The 20,215-nt window shown below is 49.2% G+C and overlaps 1 protein-coding gene across 3 annotated transcripts; it reads right to left on the bottom strand.

Moving 5' to 3' along the window:
• Nucleotides 1–349: 349 nt before the first annotated feature.
• HAPLN2 (hyaluronan and proteoglycan link protein 2) lies at nucleotides 350–10,764 on the bottom strand. 3 transcript variants are annotated; one of them, XM_049782307.1, is made up of 7 exons: nucleotides 10,660–10,764; nucleotides 9,933–10,064; nucleotides 3,021–3,127; nucleotides 2,500–2,853; nucleotides 2,273–2,389; nucleotides 1,988–2,170; nucleotides 350–911 (listed from the first exon to the last, which is right to left on the bottom strand). In XM_049782307.1, exons 3-7 carry the CDS (start codon nucleotides 3,106–3,108, stop codon nucleotides 631–633), a joined length of 1,023 nt encoding a protein of 340 aa, XP_049638264.1. In that variant the 5' UTR covers nucleotides 3,109–3,127; nucleotides 9,933–10,064; nucleotides 10,660–10,764; the 3' UTR covers nucleotides 350–630. The 3 variants fall into 3 exon arrangements, with proteins under 3 accessions (XP_049638264.1, XP_049638265.1, XP_049638263.1); XM_049782308.1 differs by lacking the exon at nucleotides 10,660–10,764 and adding an exon at nucleotides 10,161–10,312; XM_049782306.1 differs by lacking the exon at nucleotides 10,660–10,764 and having other exon boundaries at nucleotides 9,933–10,322.
• Between the last annotated feature and the right edge of the window lie 9,451 nt (nucleotides 10,765–20,215).

Here is a 20,215-nt window from a genome sequence, read left to right as displayed (position 1 = left end):
GGGTTACTCCTGGCTGGCTGCTCAGATAATAGCTCCTGGCAGGCACGGGGGACCATATGGGACACCGGGATTCGAACTAACCACCTTTGGTCCTGGATCGGCTGCTTGCAAGGCAAACGCCGCTGTGCTATCTCTCCGGGCCTGGATTCCCCGTATTTTGTCCGGGGGGCCTGGCAGACACCAACCAATTCTTGGAGGATTCTGCAGACTCAGAGCTCAGAGGCAGCAGCCCCTCCTCTTACCTGTCTCCTGGACTCCATGTCCAGGGAAACTTTAAAATCACATTAAAAGTTCACCCCAACACTCACACACACAGCTTAATTTTGCTCAACATGTTTTCTCAAGTTTTTTTTTTTTATTGCTGTACACGGATGGAGGCCACTTAATGCCCCCTAAGAGCTTCATCCACCTGGAAGCAGTGGTTGGCTGATCCATTGTGGGCACACGACCTATCAGGTTCTGGAGGTGTCCTAGGATCACATTCACATCTGGTGACCTGCAGCATAACTGCTTCTCCTCCCCACTGCCCGGCCAGCCGGGATAGGCGGCTCTTTGGGGGCCCTGCAACACGTCCAGCTGCAGGAGAGCCTCGCCCAGATGCTCAAGGAGCTGGAGGCTATGGGGAGCCCCTTACTCAGAGTAACAGTAAGTCCCGAAGGCAGCCTGCTGGGGTTTGGGGAAACCAAAGCTGCGCACTCCGGGGTCCGGGAGACCCCCACAGCGAGGTCTGGGTGTGGTGATAGGGAACCGCACGCTGCCATCGGCCAGCCAGCCACCGTCGCACTGGTCCAGCCCTGAGAACTTCCAGGCCGCGTAGAGGTGCCCGACTTTGGCCACCGTGGCCCCGAGCCGGCCACATTCTGCATGGGCTTCAGACAGTGTCAACTTCCCGGGCACGAAGAACACCTGGCCTGGGGATCGAGCAGGTCACTGATTCAAATCCCGCGGATCAGAAGGCCCGAGGTGGCTCTTAGTTTAGCAGGAGAGGTTTGGGGGGACCAGGTAGGGGTCCAGGGGCCGGAGGGGGCCGGAAGCTAGATGGAGCCCGTCTGAGCAATGTCTGTCTGAGCAGAGCAGACATGGAAGTGATGACCTAGATTTCTTTTTTTGTTTTTTGGGCCACACTCGGTGATGCTCAGGGGTTCCTCCTGGCTTAGAAATTGCTACTGTCTTGGAGAACCATATGGGACGCTGGGGGATTGAACCACAGTCCGTTCTAGGTTACTGCTTGCAAGGCAGATGCCATACTGCTTGCACCACCGCTCCGGACCCAGATTTCTTTCTTTTTTATTTGGGGGGGGGGTCACATCTAGCTTTGCTCAGGGATCACTCCTGGAGGTGCTTGGGGATCGAATTATTTAGGATAGAAGGGATGTAGTGACCACACCCACTGATGCTGGGGGTGTGATACTCCTGGCTCAGTGTTCCCACTGTGCATGAATGGGACTTAGGGTTTTAGCATGCAAAAATATGCATGCACTCCAGGGGCTGGAGTGATAGCACAATAGGGGAGGGTGTTTGGCATGCATGTGGCCGACTCAGGTTCGATCCCCAGCATCCCATCCCGAAACCAGGAGCAGATCTAAGAACTGCCAACCCCAAAACAAAACATACAGGGGCCAGAGTGGTAGCACATTGGTAGGGCGTTTGTCCTGCACGTGACTGACCCAGGACGGATGCTGGTTCGATTCCCAGCATCCCATGTTCCCCCCGAGCCAGGGATGATTTCTGAGCACAGAGCCAGGAGTCACCCCTGAGCATCACTGGGTGTGGCCCAAAAATCCAAACCAAACAAAACAAAACATGCATTCCAGCACGTCAAAGCCCCAGAGACCATGAGTCCCCCTAGAACACCACGCCTGTCCCATCCCCTGCACTCTTGAGGCCAGTCTCCTTCCTGGCTGCCCCTGAGGTCCCAGGGACCCACGAGGGACCTCAGGGGAAGCTCACAAGAGCTCAGCATCCTCATCCTCATCCTCATCCTCACCTGCTAGGGCCGACGTGAAGCAGAAAGCGTCATAGCGGTCACGCTTGCGGTCTCGGGGCCCGTAACTGCGGATCCCGGGCCTCCCCTGGCCACCGCAGGGAGCACGGGCCGTGAGCACCGGGTAGCGAACAGAGCCTTCGAGGAGCCAGCCCGCGTTACACCAGTCCAGCCCCTCGGTCCAGGCTGTGGGGACAAGTCACACGGGTCAGAGGCCGAGCCGTGCAGGGCTGCAAGGGCCTGTCCAGTGGGTCAGCCTGCAGGGCCTGGGCGATGTCCATCACTCACCCTGGTACAGCTGAGCATGGGTGGCCAGGCGTCCATCCTGCTGCTCACAGGCCTGCTTGGCCTCGTAGTAGTTGAACTGGTACCGGCCCCGGCTGGGCTGGTATGGGAAGACCACACCTGGGGAGGCGTGGACAGCCTGGGGAGGACCGGCTGCAGGTGCATGGCATGGGCCAGGGGACTGGGGATTCGAGCAAGGGCAAGGGATTTGTGATGGGCACGGGGCTCACCCTCCAGGCGCAGGCTGAGTGCCACGCTCTCGTCCTCCAGGCCGTTGACCAGCTGGCAGCGGTAGCGGCCTTCATCCTCCAGGCTCACCTCCACGATCACGAGGGACGCGTCGAGTCGGTGGCCCCTCCGTAGCCGGGCACGGCCCCCCAAGGCTCCATAGTCGCGTGCGTGGAGCCCGTTGGTGATCAGGATGAGGGTCTCCCGCAGCTCCCCAGGTTCCACCTTGCTCCAGCGGACCTTGTAGCTGGGAGGCGACTCGCCCAGGATGCAGGGCAGCGTGACGGTGGCCCCACGACGGGCGTGCACCACCTCGTGGATGGGGGGCAGGAGGTAGTGGGGCCCCGCGTGGGGTGCTGAGCAGAGGGGGCCACAGTGGCAGAACCCCCCAGATCCCACCGCGTGCCAGGTGCCCATGCAGATGATAGCATGGTCTCCCCCCCATCCTCATGCTGGCTGTGGCCCTTTTAGCCCTCCTGCCCCCTCTTTCCCCAGGTCCTGGGTGGGGGGGCTCAAGTCTCACCTTGTTCTCCTAGAGTTTTGTGGAAGACGGTGGCGGCCCAAGGGACAAGGAGGAAGCAGAGCGTCGGAACACCCAACCCACCTGGCATGGTGGGGAGGCAGGTCTGGCTTTTTCTGCAAAGCACAGGGCCAGCTCTTTATTTTGTTTGTTTGTTTGTTTGTTTGTTTTGGAGAGGCCACCCCCTGTGATGCTCAGGGGTTATCCCTGGCTATGTGTTCAGAAATCTACTCCTGGCTTAGGGGACCATATGGGAGGCCAGGGGGATCAAACCCAGGTCCGTCCTAGGTCAGCACGTGCAAGGCAAAATGCCCTACCACTTGTGCTACCACTCCAGCCCCTGTTTGTTTTGTTTTAAATTTTTAAACCTTATTTATTGATTGATTGTTTTTTGGGGCCACACCCAGTGGCACACAGGGGTTACTCTTGGTTCTACACTCAGAAATTGCCCCAGCAGGCTGGGGCCCATATGGGATGCCAGGAATCAAGCCAGTTCCCTCCCGGGTTGGCCACATGCAAGGCAAACACCCTACCTCCATGCTATTTCTCAGGCCCAGGACCAATTTTTTTTTTTGTTTTTGTTTTTGTTTTTGTTTTGGGGGGTCACACCCGGCAGCGCCCAGGGGTCACTCTTGACTCTATGCTCAGAAATAACTCCTGGTAGGCTCGGGGGACCATATGGGATGCCGGGATTTGAACCACCGTCCTTCTGCATGCAAGGCAAACGCCCTACCTTCATGCTATCTCTCGGGTTCCAGGCCAATCTTTAGTAGGGCAGCAATTCTTTAGTAGGTTGTGTGTTTGGGATTGGGGGACAGAGTTACCCCGACTCCTCAACCATGACTTCCCGCTATTAGGGAAAGGAGCCAATGGTCAAAGCATGATCATGGTGGAGGGGCACAGACAAGGTGTCTTCCATGCTCTCACCCCCTCCGTGGGCAGGTCTTGTAGTGCTAGTTCTGCTGTCTCTTTACCTGGGAGTGCCTTCTCAAATCTTGTGCCTGCTATAATCCTGACACCTACTCTCCACCACAAAGTGCAAAGCCAGCTTCTTACTGCTTTTGTCTGTCTGACTGGCTCAGAGCTCATTCGTAGGAGGATGACCAGCCTTTCAGCCATGACTTCCAAGGCTGTTTTTGTTGTTGTTGTTGTTGTTGTTTGTTTTTTTGGTTTTTGAGCCACACCCGGTAATGCTCAGGATTTACTCCTGGCTATGTGCTCATAAATCCCTCCTAGCTTTGGGGACCATATGGGACGCCGGGGACATCTAAGGCAGATGCCTTACTGCTTGCACCACTGTTCTAGCCCCTTCAAGGCTGTCTTGGGCCAGCTGCTCTATCCCCTCCCCTCCTCTCCCTGGGCACACAGGACATCCTGGGCTCCACTTTCTCATCCACCTTCAGCTTCTGCCAGGGGCTGTACCTCCTCTGGGAAAACTTTCCTCTTCCCACCCCTGGCCACATGGACATGCAGGCAGTGGGCCACACAGCTGTAGCTCTAGCATTAGATCTAGTATTTTTTTCCTCTCAGGAGTAATTTTATAAGCATCTAACTTAAGTGTGAATTTGAAAGTAATGCATATGCCCATATAGACTTACTAGTGAGGTTTCCAGTAATTAAGAGGTATGGAGTATAGTAATAAAAAATTATTTCAGGGTCAGAGAGATAGAATGGCCGTTTTTCACCCTCCGTGGTATGGTACATATGGTTCTTTGAGCCTTGCCATGAGTGATTCAGTAGCAAGTTCTGGGCACAGCCAAGTGTGGTCCAAGAACAAAATTAAAAAAAAAAAAACAAAATTCAAACATAACTTTCCACTTCAGTTAAATTCCCTCATTCTTTTTTTTTTTTTTTTTTTTTTTTTTTTTGGTTTTTGGTTTTTGGGCCACACCCGGCGTTGCTTAGGGGTAACTCCTGGCTGTCTTCTCAGAAATAGCTCCTGGCAGGCATGGGGGACCATATGGGACACCGGGATTCGAACCAACCATCTTAGGTCCTGGATCGGCTGCTTGCAAGGCAAATGCCGCTGTGCTATCTCTCCGGGCCCAAATTCCCTCATTCTTATGGAGAAGGGTCTTAACAGTCAATGTATGAGTGTGAAGGATAATGCACTGCTGGGGACTGAACCCAGGCTTCACCTGCAAAGCCCTCTCTTCTATTTAAAGCCCTTTCCTCTATTATGTTTTAAAAAATTATCACTTTGACTTTTTGTGGGTTTTGTGGGTTGTTGTTTTTCTTTTTTTATCACCCCAGCAGTGGTCTGAACTTACACTGAGGTAAGGCCCCCAAACCAAAATGAAACCAAATTAACAAGTAAAAATACATGTTGGGGTCTGAGGTACATCACCCAAACCCAACAAAAATGCATGCTATAGGGGCCGGAGAGATAGCACAGCGGTAAGGCATTTGCCTTGCAAGCAGCCTATCCAGAATGGATGGTGGGTCAATTCCTGACATCCCATAGGGTCCCCATGCCTGCCAGGAGTGATTTCTGAGTGCAGAGCCAGGAGTAACCCCTTAGTGCTGCTGCTGGGTGTGACCCCAAAACCAAACAAACATACTGTAGCTGGAGAGATGAAGAGATAGTATAGAGTAAGCAGGACACTTGTCTTGCATATTGCCAATCTAGTCCCTGGGATTGGTCCCCAGCAACAACAGTTCCTGAGCACTGCCAGAGTGATCCTTGAGCACAGAGTTAGGTGTAATCCTTATAATCCTCAAACACTGCTGAGTACAATCCATAAGGAACAAAAAATACATGCCTTAGATGTATGAAGTCCCAGGCTTAATCTCAGTCACTACATAGGTGGGGAGAATGGAATTGAGAATTCCTTAACCTAATTTTATTTATTCAGATAATCTTTTGTTTGTTGTTTTTGAGTCATACCCAGTGACACTCAGGGGTTACTCCTGGCTATGTTCTCAGAAATAACTCCTGGCTTGGGGGACCACATGGGACTCAGGACTTCGGTCCGTCCTAGGCTAGCCCGTGCAAGGCTTACCACTTGCACCACTGCTCTGGCCCCTTATTCAGATAATCTGACTCTTATACTTCACTATTTGTGTGTGTGTGTGTGTGTGTGTGTGTGTGTGTGTGTGTGTTTGCCACACTCAGTGGTGCTCAGGTTGCTCTTGGCTCTGTGCTCAGGAATTACTCCTGGCTATACTTGAGGAACCATATGGAATACCAGAGATCAAATCTGGGTCATTGTGGGGCAATGCAAATGCCCTACCCAATGTACTACTTCTCTGGCCCCCTGAATCTTCCACTTTTTTTTTTTTTTTGGTTTTTGGGCCACACCCAGCGATGCTCAGGGGTTACTCCTGGCTGTCTGCTCAGAAATAGCTCCTGGCAGGCACGGGGGACCATATGGGACACCGGGATTCGAACTAACCACCTTTGGTCCTGAATCGGCTGCTTGCACGGCAAACACCGCTGTGCTATCTCTCCGGGCCCCCACTTTCTTTTTAAAGTTTTTTTTTTTGTTTTGTTTTTGGCCCATACCTGCTCGATGTTCAAGGGTTACTCCTGGCTCAGCACTAAGGAATCACTCCAGGCAGGCTTAGGAGGACCTTATGGGATACTGGAAATCAAACCTGGGTTGGCCACCCTACTCTTTGTACTATTGCTCCAGCCCCTACATTCTTTTTTGTTTGTTTGTTTGTTTTGGGGGTCACCCCTGGGATTGCTTGGGGGACCTTATACAGTGCTAAGGATTGAACCTAGGTTGACTACATACAAGACAAGAACCTTAATCCCTGTACTATGTCTCCAGCATCCTACTTCCTAATTGCATGACTTAAACAAGTTACTCAACCTATCTTTCTCCCTCAGTGTGCATAATAGCACAGCTACTTCACCTAGTAGTTTCAAATTGAGTAATATATGTGTAAAATGACTAAAATGCACCCCAATGTGTAGGAAGAGCAATGTCTATGGGGTGGAGAAATAGGTCAAAGGGCTGGAGAACATGAACCACGGGTTTGAGCTCCATGTTTAATGCTCTCATGATTCCCCAAGCACTGCCTGGTATGCTCTTCTATTATATACACATATTTTCTTTTTTCCTTTTTCTTTTTTCTTTTTTCTTTCTTTCTTTCTTTCTTTCTTTCTTTCTTTCTTTCTTTCTTTCTTTCTCTCTCTCTCTTTCTTTCTTTCTTCTTTCTTTCTTTCTCTCTCTCTCTTTCTTTCTTTCTTCTTTCTTTCTCTTTCTTTCTTCTTTCTTTCTTTCTTTCTTTCTTTCTTTCTTTCTTTCTTTCTTTCTTTCTTTCTTTCTTTCTTTCTTTCTTTCTTTCTTTCTTTCTTTCTTTCTCTTTCTTTTTTTTTTTTTGGTTTTTTTGGGCCACACCCGTTGACGCTCAGGGGTTACTCCTGGCTATGCGCTCAGAAGTCACTCCTGGCTTGGGGGACCATATGGGACACCGGCGGATCGAACCGCGGACTGTCCAAGGCTAGCGCAGGCAAGGCAGGCACCTTACCTTTAGCGCCACCGCCCGGCCCCCTTTCTTTCTCTTTCTTTCTTTCTTTCTTTCTTTCTTTCTTTCTTTCTTTCTTTCTTTCTTTCTTTCTTTCTTTCTTTCTTTCTTTCTTTCTTTTTCTTCTTTTCTTCCTTCCTTCCTTCCTTCCTTCCTTCCTTCCTTCCTTCCTTCCTTCCTTCCTTCCTTCCTTCCTTCCTTCCTTTCTTTTTTTCAAGGGTTACACCCAGCAGCACTCAGGGGTTACTTCTGGTTCCACGTTCAGAAATCACTCCTGGCAGGCTTGGGGAATCATATGGGATGAACCAATGACCTTCTGCATGAAAGGCAAATGCTTTACCTCCATGCTATCTCTGACCCTCCCTCCCTCCCTTCCTTCCTTCCTTCCTTCCTTCCTTCCTTCCTTTTCTTTCTTTCTTCCCTTCCTTCCTTTATCTATCTCTTTCTTCCTTCTTTCTGTTCTTTCTTTCTTTCTTTCTTTCTTTCTTTCTTTCTTTCTTTCTTTCTTTCATCTGTCTCTGTCTCTCTCGTTTTTTGGGCCACACCTGGTGTGTGTTCTGTTCTTTCTTTCTTTCTTTCTTTCTTTCTTTCTTTCTTTCTTTCTTTCTTTCTTTCTTTCTTTCTTTTTTTTTTTTTTGTTTTTGGGCCACACCCGGTGACTCTCAGGGGTTACTCCTTGCTATGCGCTCAGAAGTCGCTCCTGGCTTGGGGGACCATATGGGACGCCGGGGGATCGAACCGCGGTCCGTCTCCTAGGCTAGCGCAGGTAAGGCAGGCACCTTACCTCCAGCGCCACCGCCCGGCCCCCACTTTCTTTCTTTCTTTCTTTCCTTCATTCCTTCCTTCCTTCCTTCCTTCCTTCCTTCCTTCCTTCCTTCCTTCCTTCCTTCCTTCCTTCCTTCCTTCTTTCTTTCTTTCTTTCTTTCTTTCTTTCTTTCTTTCTTTCTTTCTTTCTTTCTTTCTTTCTTCTCTGTCTCTGTCTCTCTCGTTTTTTGGGCCACACCTGGTGTGTGTTCTGTTCTTTCTTTCTTTCTTTCTTTCTTTCTTTCTTTCTTTCTTTCTTTCTTTCTTTCTTTCTTTCTTTCTTTCTTTCTTTCTTTCTTTCTTTCTTTATCTCTGTCTCTCTCGTTTTTTGGGCCACACCTGGTGATGCTCAGGTTACTCCTGGTTATGCACTCAGAAATGGCTCCTGGCTTGGGGACCAAATGGGACACTGGGGGATTGAGCCACTGTCCTAGGATAGCGCACGCAAGGCAGATAGATGCCTTATGGCTTGCGCTACAACTCCAGCCCCCACACATATTTTTCAACAACTAAATGTTTAGACTGGGATGTGAATCAGTGGTAAAGTGCCTGACTTGCATGCAGAAGACCTGGGTTGAATCTCAGAACAAAAAGTGAAGTACAGGAGCCGGAGAGATAGCATGGAGGTAGGGCGTTTGCTTTGCAAAACCTAACCCTAAATGACCCCCAACCCTAAATGTGTATGTATTGACTATGATATGAAGCAGAGTGTTTGGGCATTCAGTAGGTGCTAGAGAATGTTTCTGCCACAAGCTCCTATAGAGGACTCCTCCACAGAGTTAGAACAGGGAGAAAGTGAAAACATCAGGAAGAGTCACAAAATGAAATGTTGAGCTTCATCTTCCTGTATATGAAGGAAATGCAGAAGGAGAAAGGGAGGGTGAGCATGGAGAGGGCCCAGGTAAAGAATCCAAGGTCCGTCCCTTGGGCCCCAGTAAGAGAATCAGGAGCAGGAGAAATACTCCTTCTATATAGGAGACCTGGTAAGCAGCATGCAGGGACATATACAGTGGCAGAGACCAGCTAAGATATTTCTAGAGAAAAAGGGTAGGTTTGCCTTGTATTTGGCTGACCTGGGTTCAATCCTCAGCACCCTAAAGAGTTCCTCCCTCAGGGGCTGGAGAGATAGCATGGAAGTAGGGCATTTGCCTTGCATGCAGAAGGATGGTGGTTCGAATCCCAGCATCCCATATGGTCTCCCGAGCCTGCCAGGAACAATTTCTGAGTCTAGAGCCAGGAGCGCTGCTGGATGTGACCCCAAAAACCAAAAAAAAAAGTTTCTCTCTCAACCCCAGAACCCTGAGTGCAGAGCCTGGAGTTAGCCCTGAGTACCACTAGTTGTACCCCAGCCTCCAAATGAAAAGCTTGGCAACAGGCTCTCAGCTCCCAGGAATAATCGCCCTGGAGATTTTCAGTTTTCCTGAAATGTAGGGGCCATGAGAAGGCATTGTCTACTTGCTGAAATAAACCTCAGTTCGAGCTGAAGTGAGGTTCCACTGCTGAGGTGTGAGCCTGCCTCTCCCTGTGAGACTCAAGTTCTGAATTCCAGACCCACATTTCAGTGCTTCAAAGCTGATGTATACATAGCTCCTTCCTGCCCCATATAGAGAGAGTGGGTGGCCAGCAACCCAGCACCTACCTCTTAGGAGAAGTTCTCACAGAGATGAGAGGAGCAGAGATTCAAAGCTCTTGATCCTGCTGATAATCCAGATGACGGCGTGGTCTAGGGTCCCAGGGGGATCCAAACTGGAGGAATTGGTGCTGGGACTGAGGCAAAGGATCAGCAAAATTGTCCTTTTCGTTCAGAGCTCACAATGGAAACCAGGATGCTAAGAGGCCTCCCTCTAAGCCAATTCAAGCAACCTGAGTGCAGTCTTGGACCAGGTGCCATGTTTTCTAACATGCAATGCCTTGGACCCAGGGGAAGAAGCAGGCTTGGAAGGTGGGGTTGGGACCCACAAAGAGGCACAGTGCAGAGACTGAAGTGCAGGGAGTAATATGCCTCATTTGTTCCTTCTAGATGCTCTTTCACCAGAGGAAGGATGGATTGATGGGTGGGGATAAAGGCATTGGGCCAATGGCCATGTGGTTGGATTACAAATGAGGCTCAAAGATCTACAGTCTGGGCCAGTGGAAAGGTGCTGTTTTGCACACAGTGGGCCAGACTTCATCCTCATCACTACATATAATCTCCTGAGTCCCACCAGGAGTAAATTCCAGAGAGCACAGTCAGAAGAAAGGCCTGAACACTGCCTGGTCTCTCCACAAACAAACAAACAAACAAACAGATCTATAGCCTTAAGCGCTTGCTGCTCCCATATTTCTATAAGGGTCTCTCCCTCTTCCCCAATAGAATCCTCACCTCTGCCGTCCAGGGTCCAAGCCCGGCTTTTCATTGCCTGTGGAAAGAGATTCTCAAGGTGGACACTTCTAAGACCTCCAAATACCTCTAGAAATCTGATATCGTCTGTCCAACCCCCCTGTCTGTCTGCCCTGTCATCCTTCCCCCCACCCATAGGAAGCACAATTTCCCATTGTCTTATCTGTCCCCCTATTGTTGAATAACAGGGGCCCTTTATTTATCCTGTGGGTAATGGTAACGGAATGTCAACAGCTGGGGATGTGGGATGCAGGGCAGGCTGGCACACAGCGCCGGAAAGGGGATTGGTGGGGGCGAGCTCAGAGCAAGAAGAGACACCACCAGGAAAGAGATGCCAGGAGTGGAAGGGCAGGAGGATGCTGAAATGGGATCCCTGACAGACTCTCCAACTGCAAGGTTCCCAGAGATATTGTGAGGTTGGGCGCCATTGGGCTTCAGACAGGAAAGAGGAATGGTGGGAGTCAGGAAGCAAGGCGGAACATTTATGAAGATACAAGGGCTTTGGGTCACTCACCAAGAAAAGGTCATCTTCTTTGCACTTTGCCCTTCACCTCCTTCAGCTCAAATGGATTACCTTTTTGTTTATTATGTTGTGAATGGTTTTTGTGATATGAGGAACAGAGAAAGGCAGCAGCCTGGAGAAAGGAATGTACTGCTTTTTCTTCCTGTCTCAGCCCCCAGGGCCATGTCTGGAAAATCTAAAACTGAGAAGTCTTCTCTCTGCATGGTGAAACCTTGTATCTCATCAACCCCCCAAAGCAATTCTTTTTTTTTTTTTTTTTTGGTTTTTGGGCCACACCCGTTTGACACTCAGGGGTTACTCCTGGCTATGAGCTCAGAAATCGCCCCTGGCTTGGGGAGACCATATGGGACGCCGGGGGATCGAACCAAGGTCCATCCTACGCTAGCGCTTGTAAGGCAGACACCTTACCTCTAGCGCCACCTTCCCGGCCCCCAAAGCAATTCTTAAATGCACCTGTATGACTCTGGCCCGGTTCCACTTGTTCTACCTGGTGTGGGAAATGATCCCTGTCCCCAATTTCTCAAGAATGTGTTATGGGGCCAGAGAGATAGCATGGAGGTAAGGTGTTTGCCTTGCATGCAGAAGGTCAGTGGTTCAAATCCTGGCATCCCATATGGTCCCCTGAGCCTGCCAGGAGCGATTTCTGAGCATAGAGCCAGGAGTAACCCCTGAGCGCTGTCGGGTGTGACCCAAAAAACCAAAAACCAAAAACCAAAGGAGATATATATGTGTTAGAGTGAGGAATTGCCCAAGGAAAGAAACATCAGTCCTAAATTTCACCCAGGCATTTCAGGTCTCCTGCTTTTCCTTCACAAAAAAGAATTTCAGTGGCCAGAGCAATAGCACAGTTGGTAAGGCATTTGCCTTGCATGCAGCCGACCCAGGTTTGATCCCCAGCATTCCATATTCCATAGTCCCTGAGTGTGCCAGAAACAACTTCTGAGTGTAGAGCCAGGAGTAAACCCTGAGTGCTGCTGGGTGTGGCCCCAAAACAAAACAAAAAACAAAAATGAATTTCAAAGGACTGGTATGGCATTTGCCTTGCATGCAGTCAAACTAGGTTCAATCCTCAGCACTCCAATTCTTGAGCACTACCAGGAGGAATTTTTGTTTGTTTGTTTGTTTGTTTTGTTGTGGGGTCACACCCGGCGACGCTCCTGGCTCTATGCTCAGAAATCGCCTCTGGGGATATGGGATGCCGGGATTCCAACCACTGTCTGTCCTGGATCGGCTGCTTGCAAGGCAAATGCCTACCACTATGCTATCTCTCCAGCCCCAACCAGGAGGAATTCTTGAGTGCAGGGCCAGGATTAACTTCTGAGCATGGCTAGGTATGACCCCAAAACAAAACTAACAAACAAACAAACAAAAAGAATTTCAGAGAACATTCATAGTGAAGTTTTAACATTTTTTTTAGGGCCGGAGCAACAGCACAGCGGTAGGGCATTTCCCTTCCATGTGGCCGACCTACAACCAACCAAGTTTGATCCTCAGCTTTCCATATGGTCCCTCCAGCCTGCCAGGAATGATTTCTGAGCACAAAGCCAGGAATAACCCCTGAGCACTGCAGGATGTGGCCCAAGCCCTCAAAAAAGTTTTATTTAGAAAAAATGGGCCCGGAGAGATAGCACAGCGGCGTTTGCCTTGCAAGCAGCCAATCCAGGACCAAAGGTGGTTGGTTCGAATCCCGGTGTCCCATATGGTCCCCCGTGCCTGCCAGGAGCTGTTTCTGAGCAGACAGCCAGGAGTAACCCCTGAGCATCGCCGGGTGTGGCCCAAAAACCAAAATAATAATAATAATAATAATAATAATAATGAGGAAGAAAAAAGAAAGAATGTGCCTTCTCCAGGGTGGGGGGAGAGTTCAAAATGTACATTTCATAGAGATGCAGGTGACTCCCAGAATTGGGAGGCACCTGAACTGCCTTTCTCTTAAGCTGACCCTCATGGGCTTTTTTTTTTTTTTTTTATGGAGATAAGAGACCATTAGTATGGTGGTGTCAAGGGGAAGAAGTTGGAGTTTGTGGTGTTCATTTTCATGTCCTGTTACAACTCTTTGTTCCTTCTGGAGCTTCTGACCAGAGGAGAGGTTCCAGCCTTCGCTGGGCCAGTGCTGGCACAAGTTATAGTCTTCTCCGACTTCAGATCCTGTGTTCACAAAGTGACTGTGACCATAACGGTTTTTTGGTTACCTTAGAGCTAGTCACAGAATAACTTCTTCAAATCTTATCGTGGTTTATTGTTTACTTAAACTCATTGCCAGGGGCCAGTTCTATCTACCTGCCTGTTTCACTTTCCTTTGAGGTATAATTTGTATATAATGAAGAGCAAAGACTCAATAAATTTCTATATGTGCATGGATTGTTAAAAACTCCCATCCATCATGCTTGCCAAGATCAATACCTTTCCAATACACTGAATGAGGGGTCAGAGAGATAGCACAGTGGTAGAGCGTTTGCTTGAATGCAACCAATCCAAGATGGATGGTGGTTCAAAATCCAACATGCCATTTGGTCTCCTGAGCCTGCCAGGGGCGATTTCTGAGTGCAGAGCCAGAAGTGATCCCTAAGTGACACTGAGTGTGACCCACAAACCAAAAAAAAAAAAAATGTATCCAGTTTTATTTCTTTATTTCTTTGTGGGGGGCATGCCTAGGGACGCTTGGGGGTTACTTCTAGAATTTCTTGTGGGTACAATGATGTATACAAAACCTTTGCTAGCTCTTAGTCCCATCTCCTACCTGTTTCTACCTCCTCACCTGCTTTTCTTTCTACTCTAGCAGACCCATAGACATGACTTCACATGGTCAGAATCTGACACTCTGAAAACAGCAGAGGTACTCAAAGTTTTCACAAATCAGCAAGGAGCAGCTTGGGAGGGCATGTTCAAGAATACAGAGCGGGGCCAGAGAGATAGCATGGAGATAAGGTGTTTGCCTTGCATGCAGAAGGACAGTGGTTCGAATCCCAGCATCCCATATGGTGCCCCAAGCCGGCCAGGAGTGATTTCTGAGCATAGAGCCAGGAGTAAGCCCTGAGCGCTGCAGGGTGTGACCCAAAAAACAAAAACAAAAAACAAACAAACAACAAAAAAGAATACAGAGCACACAGCTGCTGAGTCAAACCTGGAGATGTGGGGCCAGAGCAAGCAGTAGGGCATTTGCCTTGCATGTGCTAACTTGGGACAGGCTGTGGTTCGATCCCCCGGCGTCCCAAATGGTCCCCCAAGACAGGAGCGATTTCTGAGCTCATGGCCAGAAGTAACCCCTCAGCATCACCGGTGTGGCCCAAAAACAAACAAACAAACAAAAACCCTGAAGATGTGCACCCTGGGTCATTCTGCCCTACTTCTGTGTCACTGAGTCCGTTAGCTTCAGGGAGTCTGGGGCCAAACCTCATACCCAGGAGTCTACCCTACGTAGGTCCTTGAAGATTCTTAGACCTCTTTTCCCTATTGCTCCATCCCCATTCTGAGCCCTTGCCTGATTTCCAAAGACAAGGACAAAGGAGAGAGGACAAACAGCTGTCTGTCTCCCTGCCAGGACATCCTGATCCAGAGCATGTGACTGGCTTCGCTCAACTCAAACAAACAGCCTGGCTGGGGTGTAGGGGGAAGGGGGCTGCCTAGGCTAGGGCATTAAGGCCCCTGAGTGATGGATCCTAATGGTGGATCTTGCTCCTTCCCAGGCTCCTTCCTCCCCCAGATCACCTCTAAACTGTGTTCTGAAAAAATCTGGCTTGAAAATCTATGAAGGGCTGGTACTAAGGAATTTTAGAATGATCACATAGATTCCAGTAGTATCCCTGGGGGATGGGATGAGAAAAGATGGCACAGAACAAAGCTGCTCCTGTAAATAACCTAAAATGTTTGGTTTTCTCAAGGCCACTTTCCTGCAGACCCCCCCCAAATGGTGAAACAAGAATGAAATAAGATGCCAAGAGTTGGGGCCTGATATATAGCAGGTAAGGTATTTGCCATGCAGGAGGATAACCTATGTTTTATCTCTGGTACCACATAGGATCCCCTCAGCCCTGCCAGTAATAATCCCTGAGCTCAGAGCCAGTAATAAATCCTGAGCATCCCGAGTGTGGTCCAAAAACAAAAATACCAAGACTGGATGCAGTGTGTTTCCTTCCTTCCTCCTTCCTTCCTTCCTCCCTCCCTCCCTTCCTTCCTTCCTCCCTCCCTCCCTCCTTCCTTCTTCCCTCCCTCCCTCCTTCCTCTCTCCCTCCCTCCCTCCTTCCTTCCTTCCTTCCTCCCTCCCTCCTTCCTCCCTTCCTCCCTCCCTCCGTCCCTCCTTTCCTTCCTTCCTTCCTTCCTTCTTTCCTTCCTTCCTTCCTTCCTTCCTTCCTTCCTTCCTTCCTTCCTTCCTTCCTTCTTCCTTGTGTTTTGACTATGCCCAGCAGTGTTCAGGGCTTACTCCCTTCTGCCTGCTTTGTATTCAGGGTTTACTCATAGTGGGCTCAGGGAACCATATGGGGTGCCAGAATAGAACACAGGTCAGCTGTGTACAAGGCAAGAGCCCTACCCTCTGTATTCCAGCCTCAACTATACAAATATTTTAATAAAAAATTTCCCTGAATCTAGGTCTGGAGTAATAGTACAGCAGTAAGAGACTTGCTTTACATGTAGCCCACTTTGATTCATGATCCCCCTAGATCCACCAGTGATGTCTTATTATAAATTAAATAGTCCTATTGTTGGTGTGGGGATAGTAAGACCTTTCTGGGCTTGACCTTGCTTCTGCTGTCCCTATGGCCTGGCCAGTCTGAAGGTTGCAGGGTGAGGGTGGAGAGATTCACAAAACAGTCAGATGAAGTTCCAGGAGTCAGCCAGCTTTATTTTACAGTCCCTACTGCCATGTACATCTCCTCCCATGGTCTCTATTCTAAGCTTCTTCCCAGCTGTTACTTCTCTACTCCAACTGGGTTCTCTCGGCCTCTGTCTCCCTTTCAACTGCTTTTTCCAGGCTTCCTATCTGGCTTCCAGGCTGGCTAACTTTATTTGGTGATGCTACTGCTGCTGCTGCTTTGATGACACTCAATTGCTAATGCTGAATCTGATACTGAATCTGATGCTGAATCTCTGATGATGATGCCTCTCCTACACTTCTCTCTCTAACTCTCCTTCTTATCCCCTCTCTCCCCCCACCCATGCATACTCCTCTACCGACCCATTCCAGGTGTGGGCAGTTCTGATCATTCAGGTGGGATAAATAAGAAGTTGAAGTAGGGGTACCCTACCAGTACCAGTAGTGATCCTAAAGAGCAGAGCTGATAAGTCTTGATCATCACCAAGTTTGCCCGCTTCACCCCAAATAACTCTTCTCAAGGCTCCCCAAAAATTGTGAAACAAGAATAAAACAAGATGCCAAGATTTGGGATCTGAGATATGGCAGGTAGGGCATTTGCCTTGCCCTACTTACATACACACTTACACAAGAGTTTTTGAATCATGACTTAATGATGCCACGCAGTAAGTCAGGAAACCAGCAGGCGGCGCAGTATTCCCACCACCTTCCTTCCCTAAGCTACTGGCCAGGTTGGTGCTTCCTGAGGCTGCTATAGTCTCTCTATGTCTGAAGTGGATATTTTCAGATTACTGGAATAAAAATGGGAGGCCTACCAAGTATTGCTTAGGAAGCCCAGAGGCCACTTCCAGTAATACTTGGCTAGCTGGGCAGTTGATTCAATGCTAGAGTCCAAGGGTGCGGAGTCTATATAGTTGGGAACTGCGAGGGTGCTTATGGGGCCTCAAGATCACATCTGGAGATGCTTGAGGAGTCTCTAGAGTTACACCCAGTAATGCTGGGGATTGAACCTGAGTCAGTACATACAAGTCCTGAACCCTCTCCAACCCACTCCATCCCTGAAACAAACACTGCTATTCAGGTGGTGAACCACCTACATTTCAGGTGGTTTCCTTTTTCTTTCCTTTTTTCTTTTTTGGATTTTGGACCACATCTATCAGTGCTCAGGGATTACTCCTGGCTCTGCACTCAGGAATTACTCCTAGTAGTGCTTGGGTACCATATAGGATGCCAGGTCAGCCGTGTGCAAGACAAGTATCCTGTCCACTATACTATCTCTCCAGCCCTTAGGCAGCTTACTTCTTTTTTTTTTTTTTTTTTTTTTTTTGGTTTTTGGGCCACACCCAGTAACGCTCAGGAGTTACTCCTGGCTATGCGCTCAGAAGTTGCTCCTGGCTTGGGGCAGCTTACTTCTTCTGAGTGCTCATGTATTCTTGCTTCTCACATTGGCCCTTTTTTTTTTTTTTTTTGGTTTTTGGGCCACACCCGGCGGTGCTCAGGGGTTACTCCTGGCTGTCTGCTCAGAAATAGCTCCTGGCAGGCACGGGGGACCATATGGGACACCGGGATTCGAACCAACCACCTTAGGTCCTGGATCGGCTGCTTGCAAGGCAAACACAGCTGTGCTATCTCTCCAGGACCACATTGGCCTTTTTTTTTTTTTTTTTTTTTTGGTTTTTGGACCACACCCAGTAACGCTCAGGGGTTACTCCTGGCTATGCGCTCAGAAGTTGCTCCTGGCTTGGGGGACCATATGGGACACCGGGGGATCGAACCACAGTCCGTCCAAGGCTAGCGCAGGGAAGGCAGGCACCTTACCTTTAGCGCCACCGCCCGGCCCCTGCCTTTTTTTTTTTTTTTTTTTTAAGGCCACATCCAGCAATGCTCAGGGTTACTCCTGGGTCTGTGCTCAGGGATCACTCCTGGTGGTACTCAAGGGACCATATGCAATGCCAAGAATCAAACCTGGTTGGCTGCTTGCAAGGCAAACACCCTACCCACTATCTACTCTCTAGCCCCTCATACTGACTTTTCTTTCTACTCTTGTGAGGAGACCCCAAGAGATTTTAAGACTCATTTCTCCTATCCCCAGAACAGCTTGAAGCTTTGGGGGAAGGCTCTTTTAGGTAGTACCCCAAGGACTCCAGACTCAATCAGACTCATTCTACCTTGTGCTGCCTGGTTCCATCTCAGAGATCCCTGGACACAGATAGAACAGGAAAATAGACTTGTCCAGCATGCACCTGAACAGACTTTGAATCCTGCTGCCACATGGTACCCTTAGCATCATTGATGCACTCCTGGTGGCCCCAGCTCTGCCAGAGTGGTCTAGGTATCCCTGGCACCACAGGGCCTAAGGATGTGATGCAGCCTGCCTGGTGGCTGAAAATCTTAGGTGGGATCCCTTGGTTGTTTTGAAAGACTTGGGGAGAAGTTAAATGTGAAGAGTGGTCTGTGATTGTCACTGAGCTTTATATAATGCCTTCTTGTTGGGGAGGTAGTATCATAGGCATCTATTTCAGTTTTAGACATGGGACAGGATATTGAGTACATGTGATCTGCCACAAAATAGAGGGAAAGATGGGGGGAAAAACCTGGGCATGACTTTCTACATAAGATGTTCTTCATTTTGAGGAGCACCTCAGAAACGTCCATTACCACTTTCACTAATCTAGATTCATGCTTATTGTTCACATATGACATATTGTAAAAATAAATTAATTTTTTGGATTTTATTTTAGGGTTCTCTGGTGGTGTTCAGGGGTTACTCCTGGCTCTACACTCAGAAGTCGCTCCTGGCAGGCTTGGGGGACCACATGGAATTCCGGGATTCAAACCGGGTTGGTCCTGGGTCAGCCACTTGCAAGACAAATGTCCTATCGCTGTGCTACCTCTCTGGTCCTGCCTCTGGGTTTTCAACTTGGAGGGCTGTGGGCGGTCTACAGGGATACTTGGATCTACAAAGATACAGGAGGCCAAGCCAGCCACCCACCAGTGCTTATACTCCTCCCCCGGAAACTCCGGGCCTCCTATAAGAGAGAATTCAGCTGCAGAACTAAATGGGTCACTGGGGTCCCGGATATGTCCTTCCCGAATCCTGCATGGCAACGAAGGGACCCTTAGTAGCCCGCCAGCCTTGCAAGGCTGTACCAATGTTCATCAAGAGGGTCAGGAAGCTACAAAATGTTGGAACAAACAAAAAATGAAGCTGTGTGTGGGACACAGGTTTCTAAAGGTATTCGCAAAGTAAATGGCAAGCACAATAAAGTTGATGAGGAGAGAAAGCCACTTTGCAAAGAGGCGAACGAGCCATTACTCCAATGAATAAAAGACCTGGGGGCCAAGGAGATAGCACAAGGGGGTAGCGCCTTGCAAGTGGCAACTGGGTTCTATCCCAGATATCCCATATAACAACCCCCCCCCCCGAAAAGAATAAAAAAATCCAGTGCTTAGTATGGAAATAATGTCCATAGATAGTAGAACAGGGGCCAAGAGTACAAGTCCATGGTAGGAAACTTTCCACAAACAGTGGGTAAACACATGTGATCTATTCATATGTAGTTGTAAATTTGTGTTATTTCCATATATGTAAATGTTATTTTCTTTACATGCTAAGTGATGTAATGAATAAAATGAATTAAATGTCAAAACAAAACATAAAAGATCCAGTAGTGCTCTTTGTTGTTTGGTTTTAGCTTTGGGGCCGCAACCCACTGAGACTTAACTCCTGACTGTGCCACATCCGTGCCAGGACAAGGCCAAGATCTGTGAGCACTGTGAGCATTCCTTGAGGCTGGTTTTGCCTGAAGTCCTCAGGCCACTCAGGGCCAGATGGGAAGAATGGAAACAACTTCAGAAAAGGACCGAGTTGGTCTCCTCAGTAGTTTCTCCGGGACAGGCCTAATGGAGGTTTCAGTCGTCGCCTCTATGGTTCTGACCGCCTAGAAGGGACTTCCGGGAATGGCCCTTCCGGAAACGTCACTTCCGGAAACATGGCGGCGCCCAGGTCGGGGCTGGCACATGTCTCCATGGACGGGGCCCGGCAGTGACTGTTAGGGGGGTCTTCTGTCCCCACGTAGGGGCAACGGGACCTCAGGCTTGGGAAGAAAGTGAGCGAAGGGGAGTTTTACTGAGGGGCTCACCAGGAGGCTTGGAATTTCCTCCTCACCAGGAGGAAAGGAAGCCCAGGGAAAGAGTAGCAGTTC

The sequence above is a fragment of the Suncus etruscus genome, chromosome 10, assembly GCF_024139225.1.
Source record: "Suncus etruscus isolate mSunEtr1 chromosome 10, mSunEtr1.pri.cur, whole genome shotgun sequence".
Taxonomy (NCBI): domain Eukaryota; kingdom Metazoa; phylum Chordata; class Mammalia; order Eulipotyphla; family Soricidae; genus Suncus; species Suncus etruscus.
The sequence above is the reverse complement of the archived record's forward strand: the minus strand, read 5'-3'. Positions and strand labels throughout refer to the sequence as shown.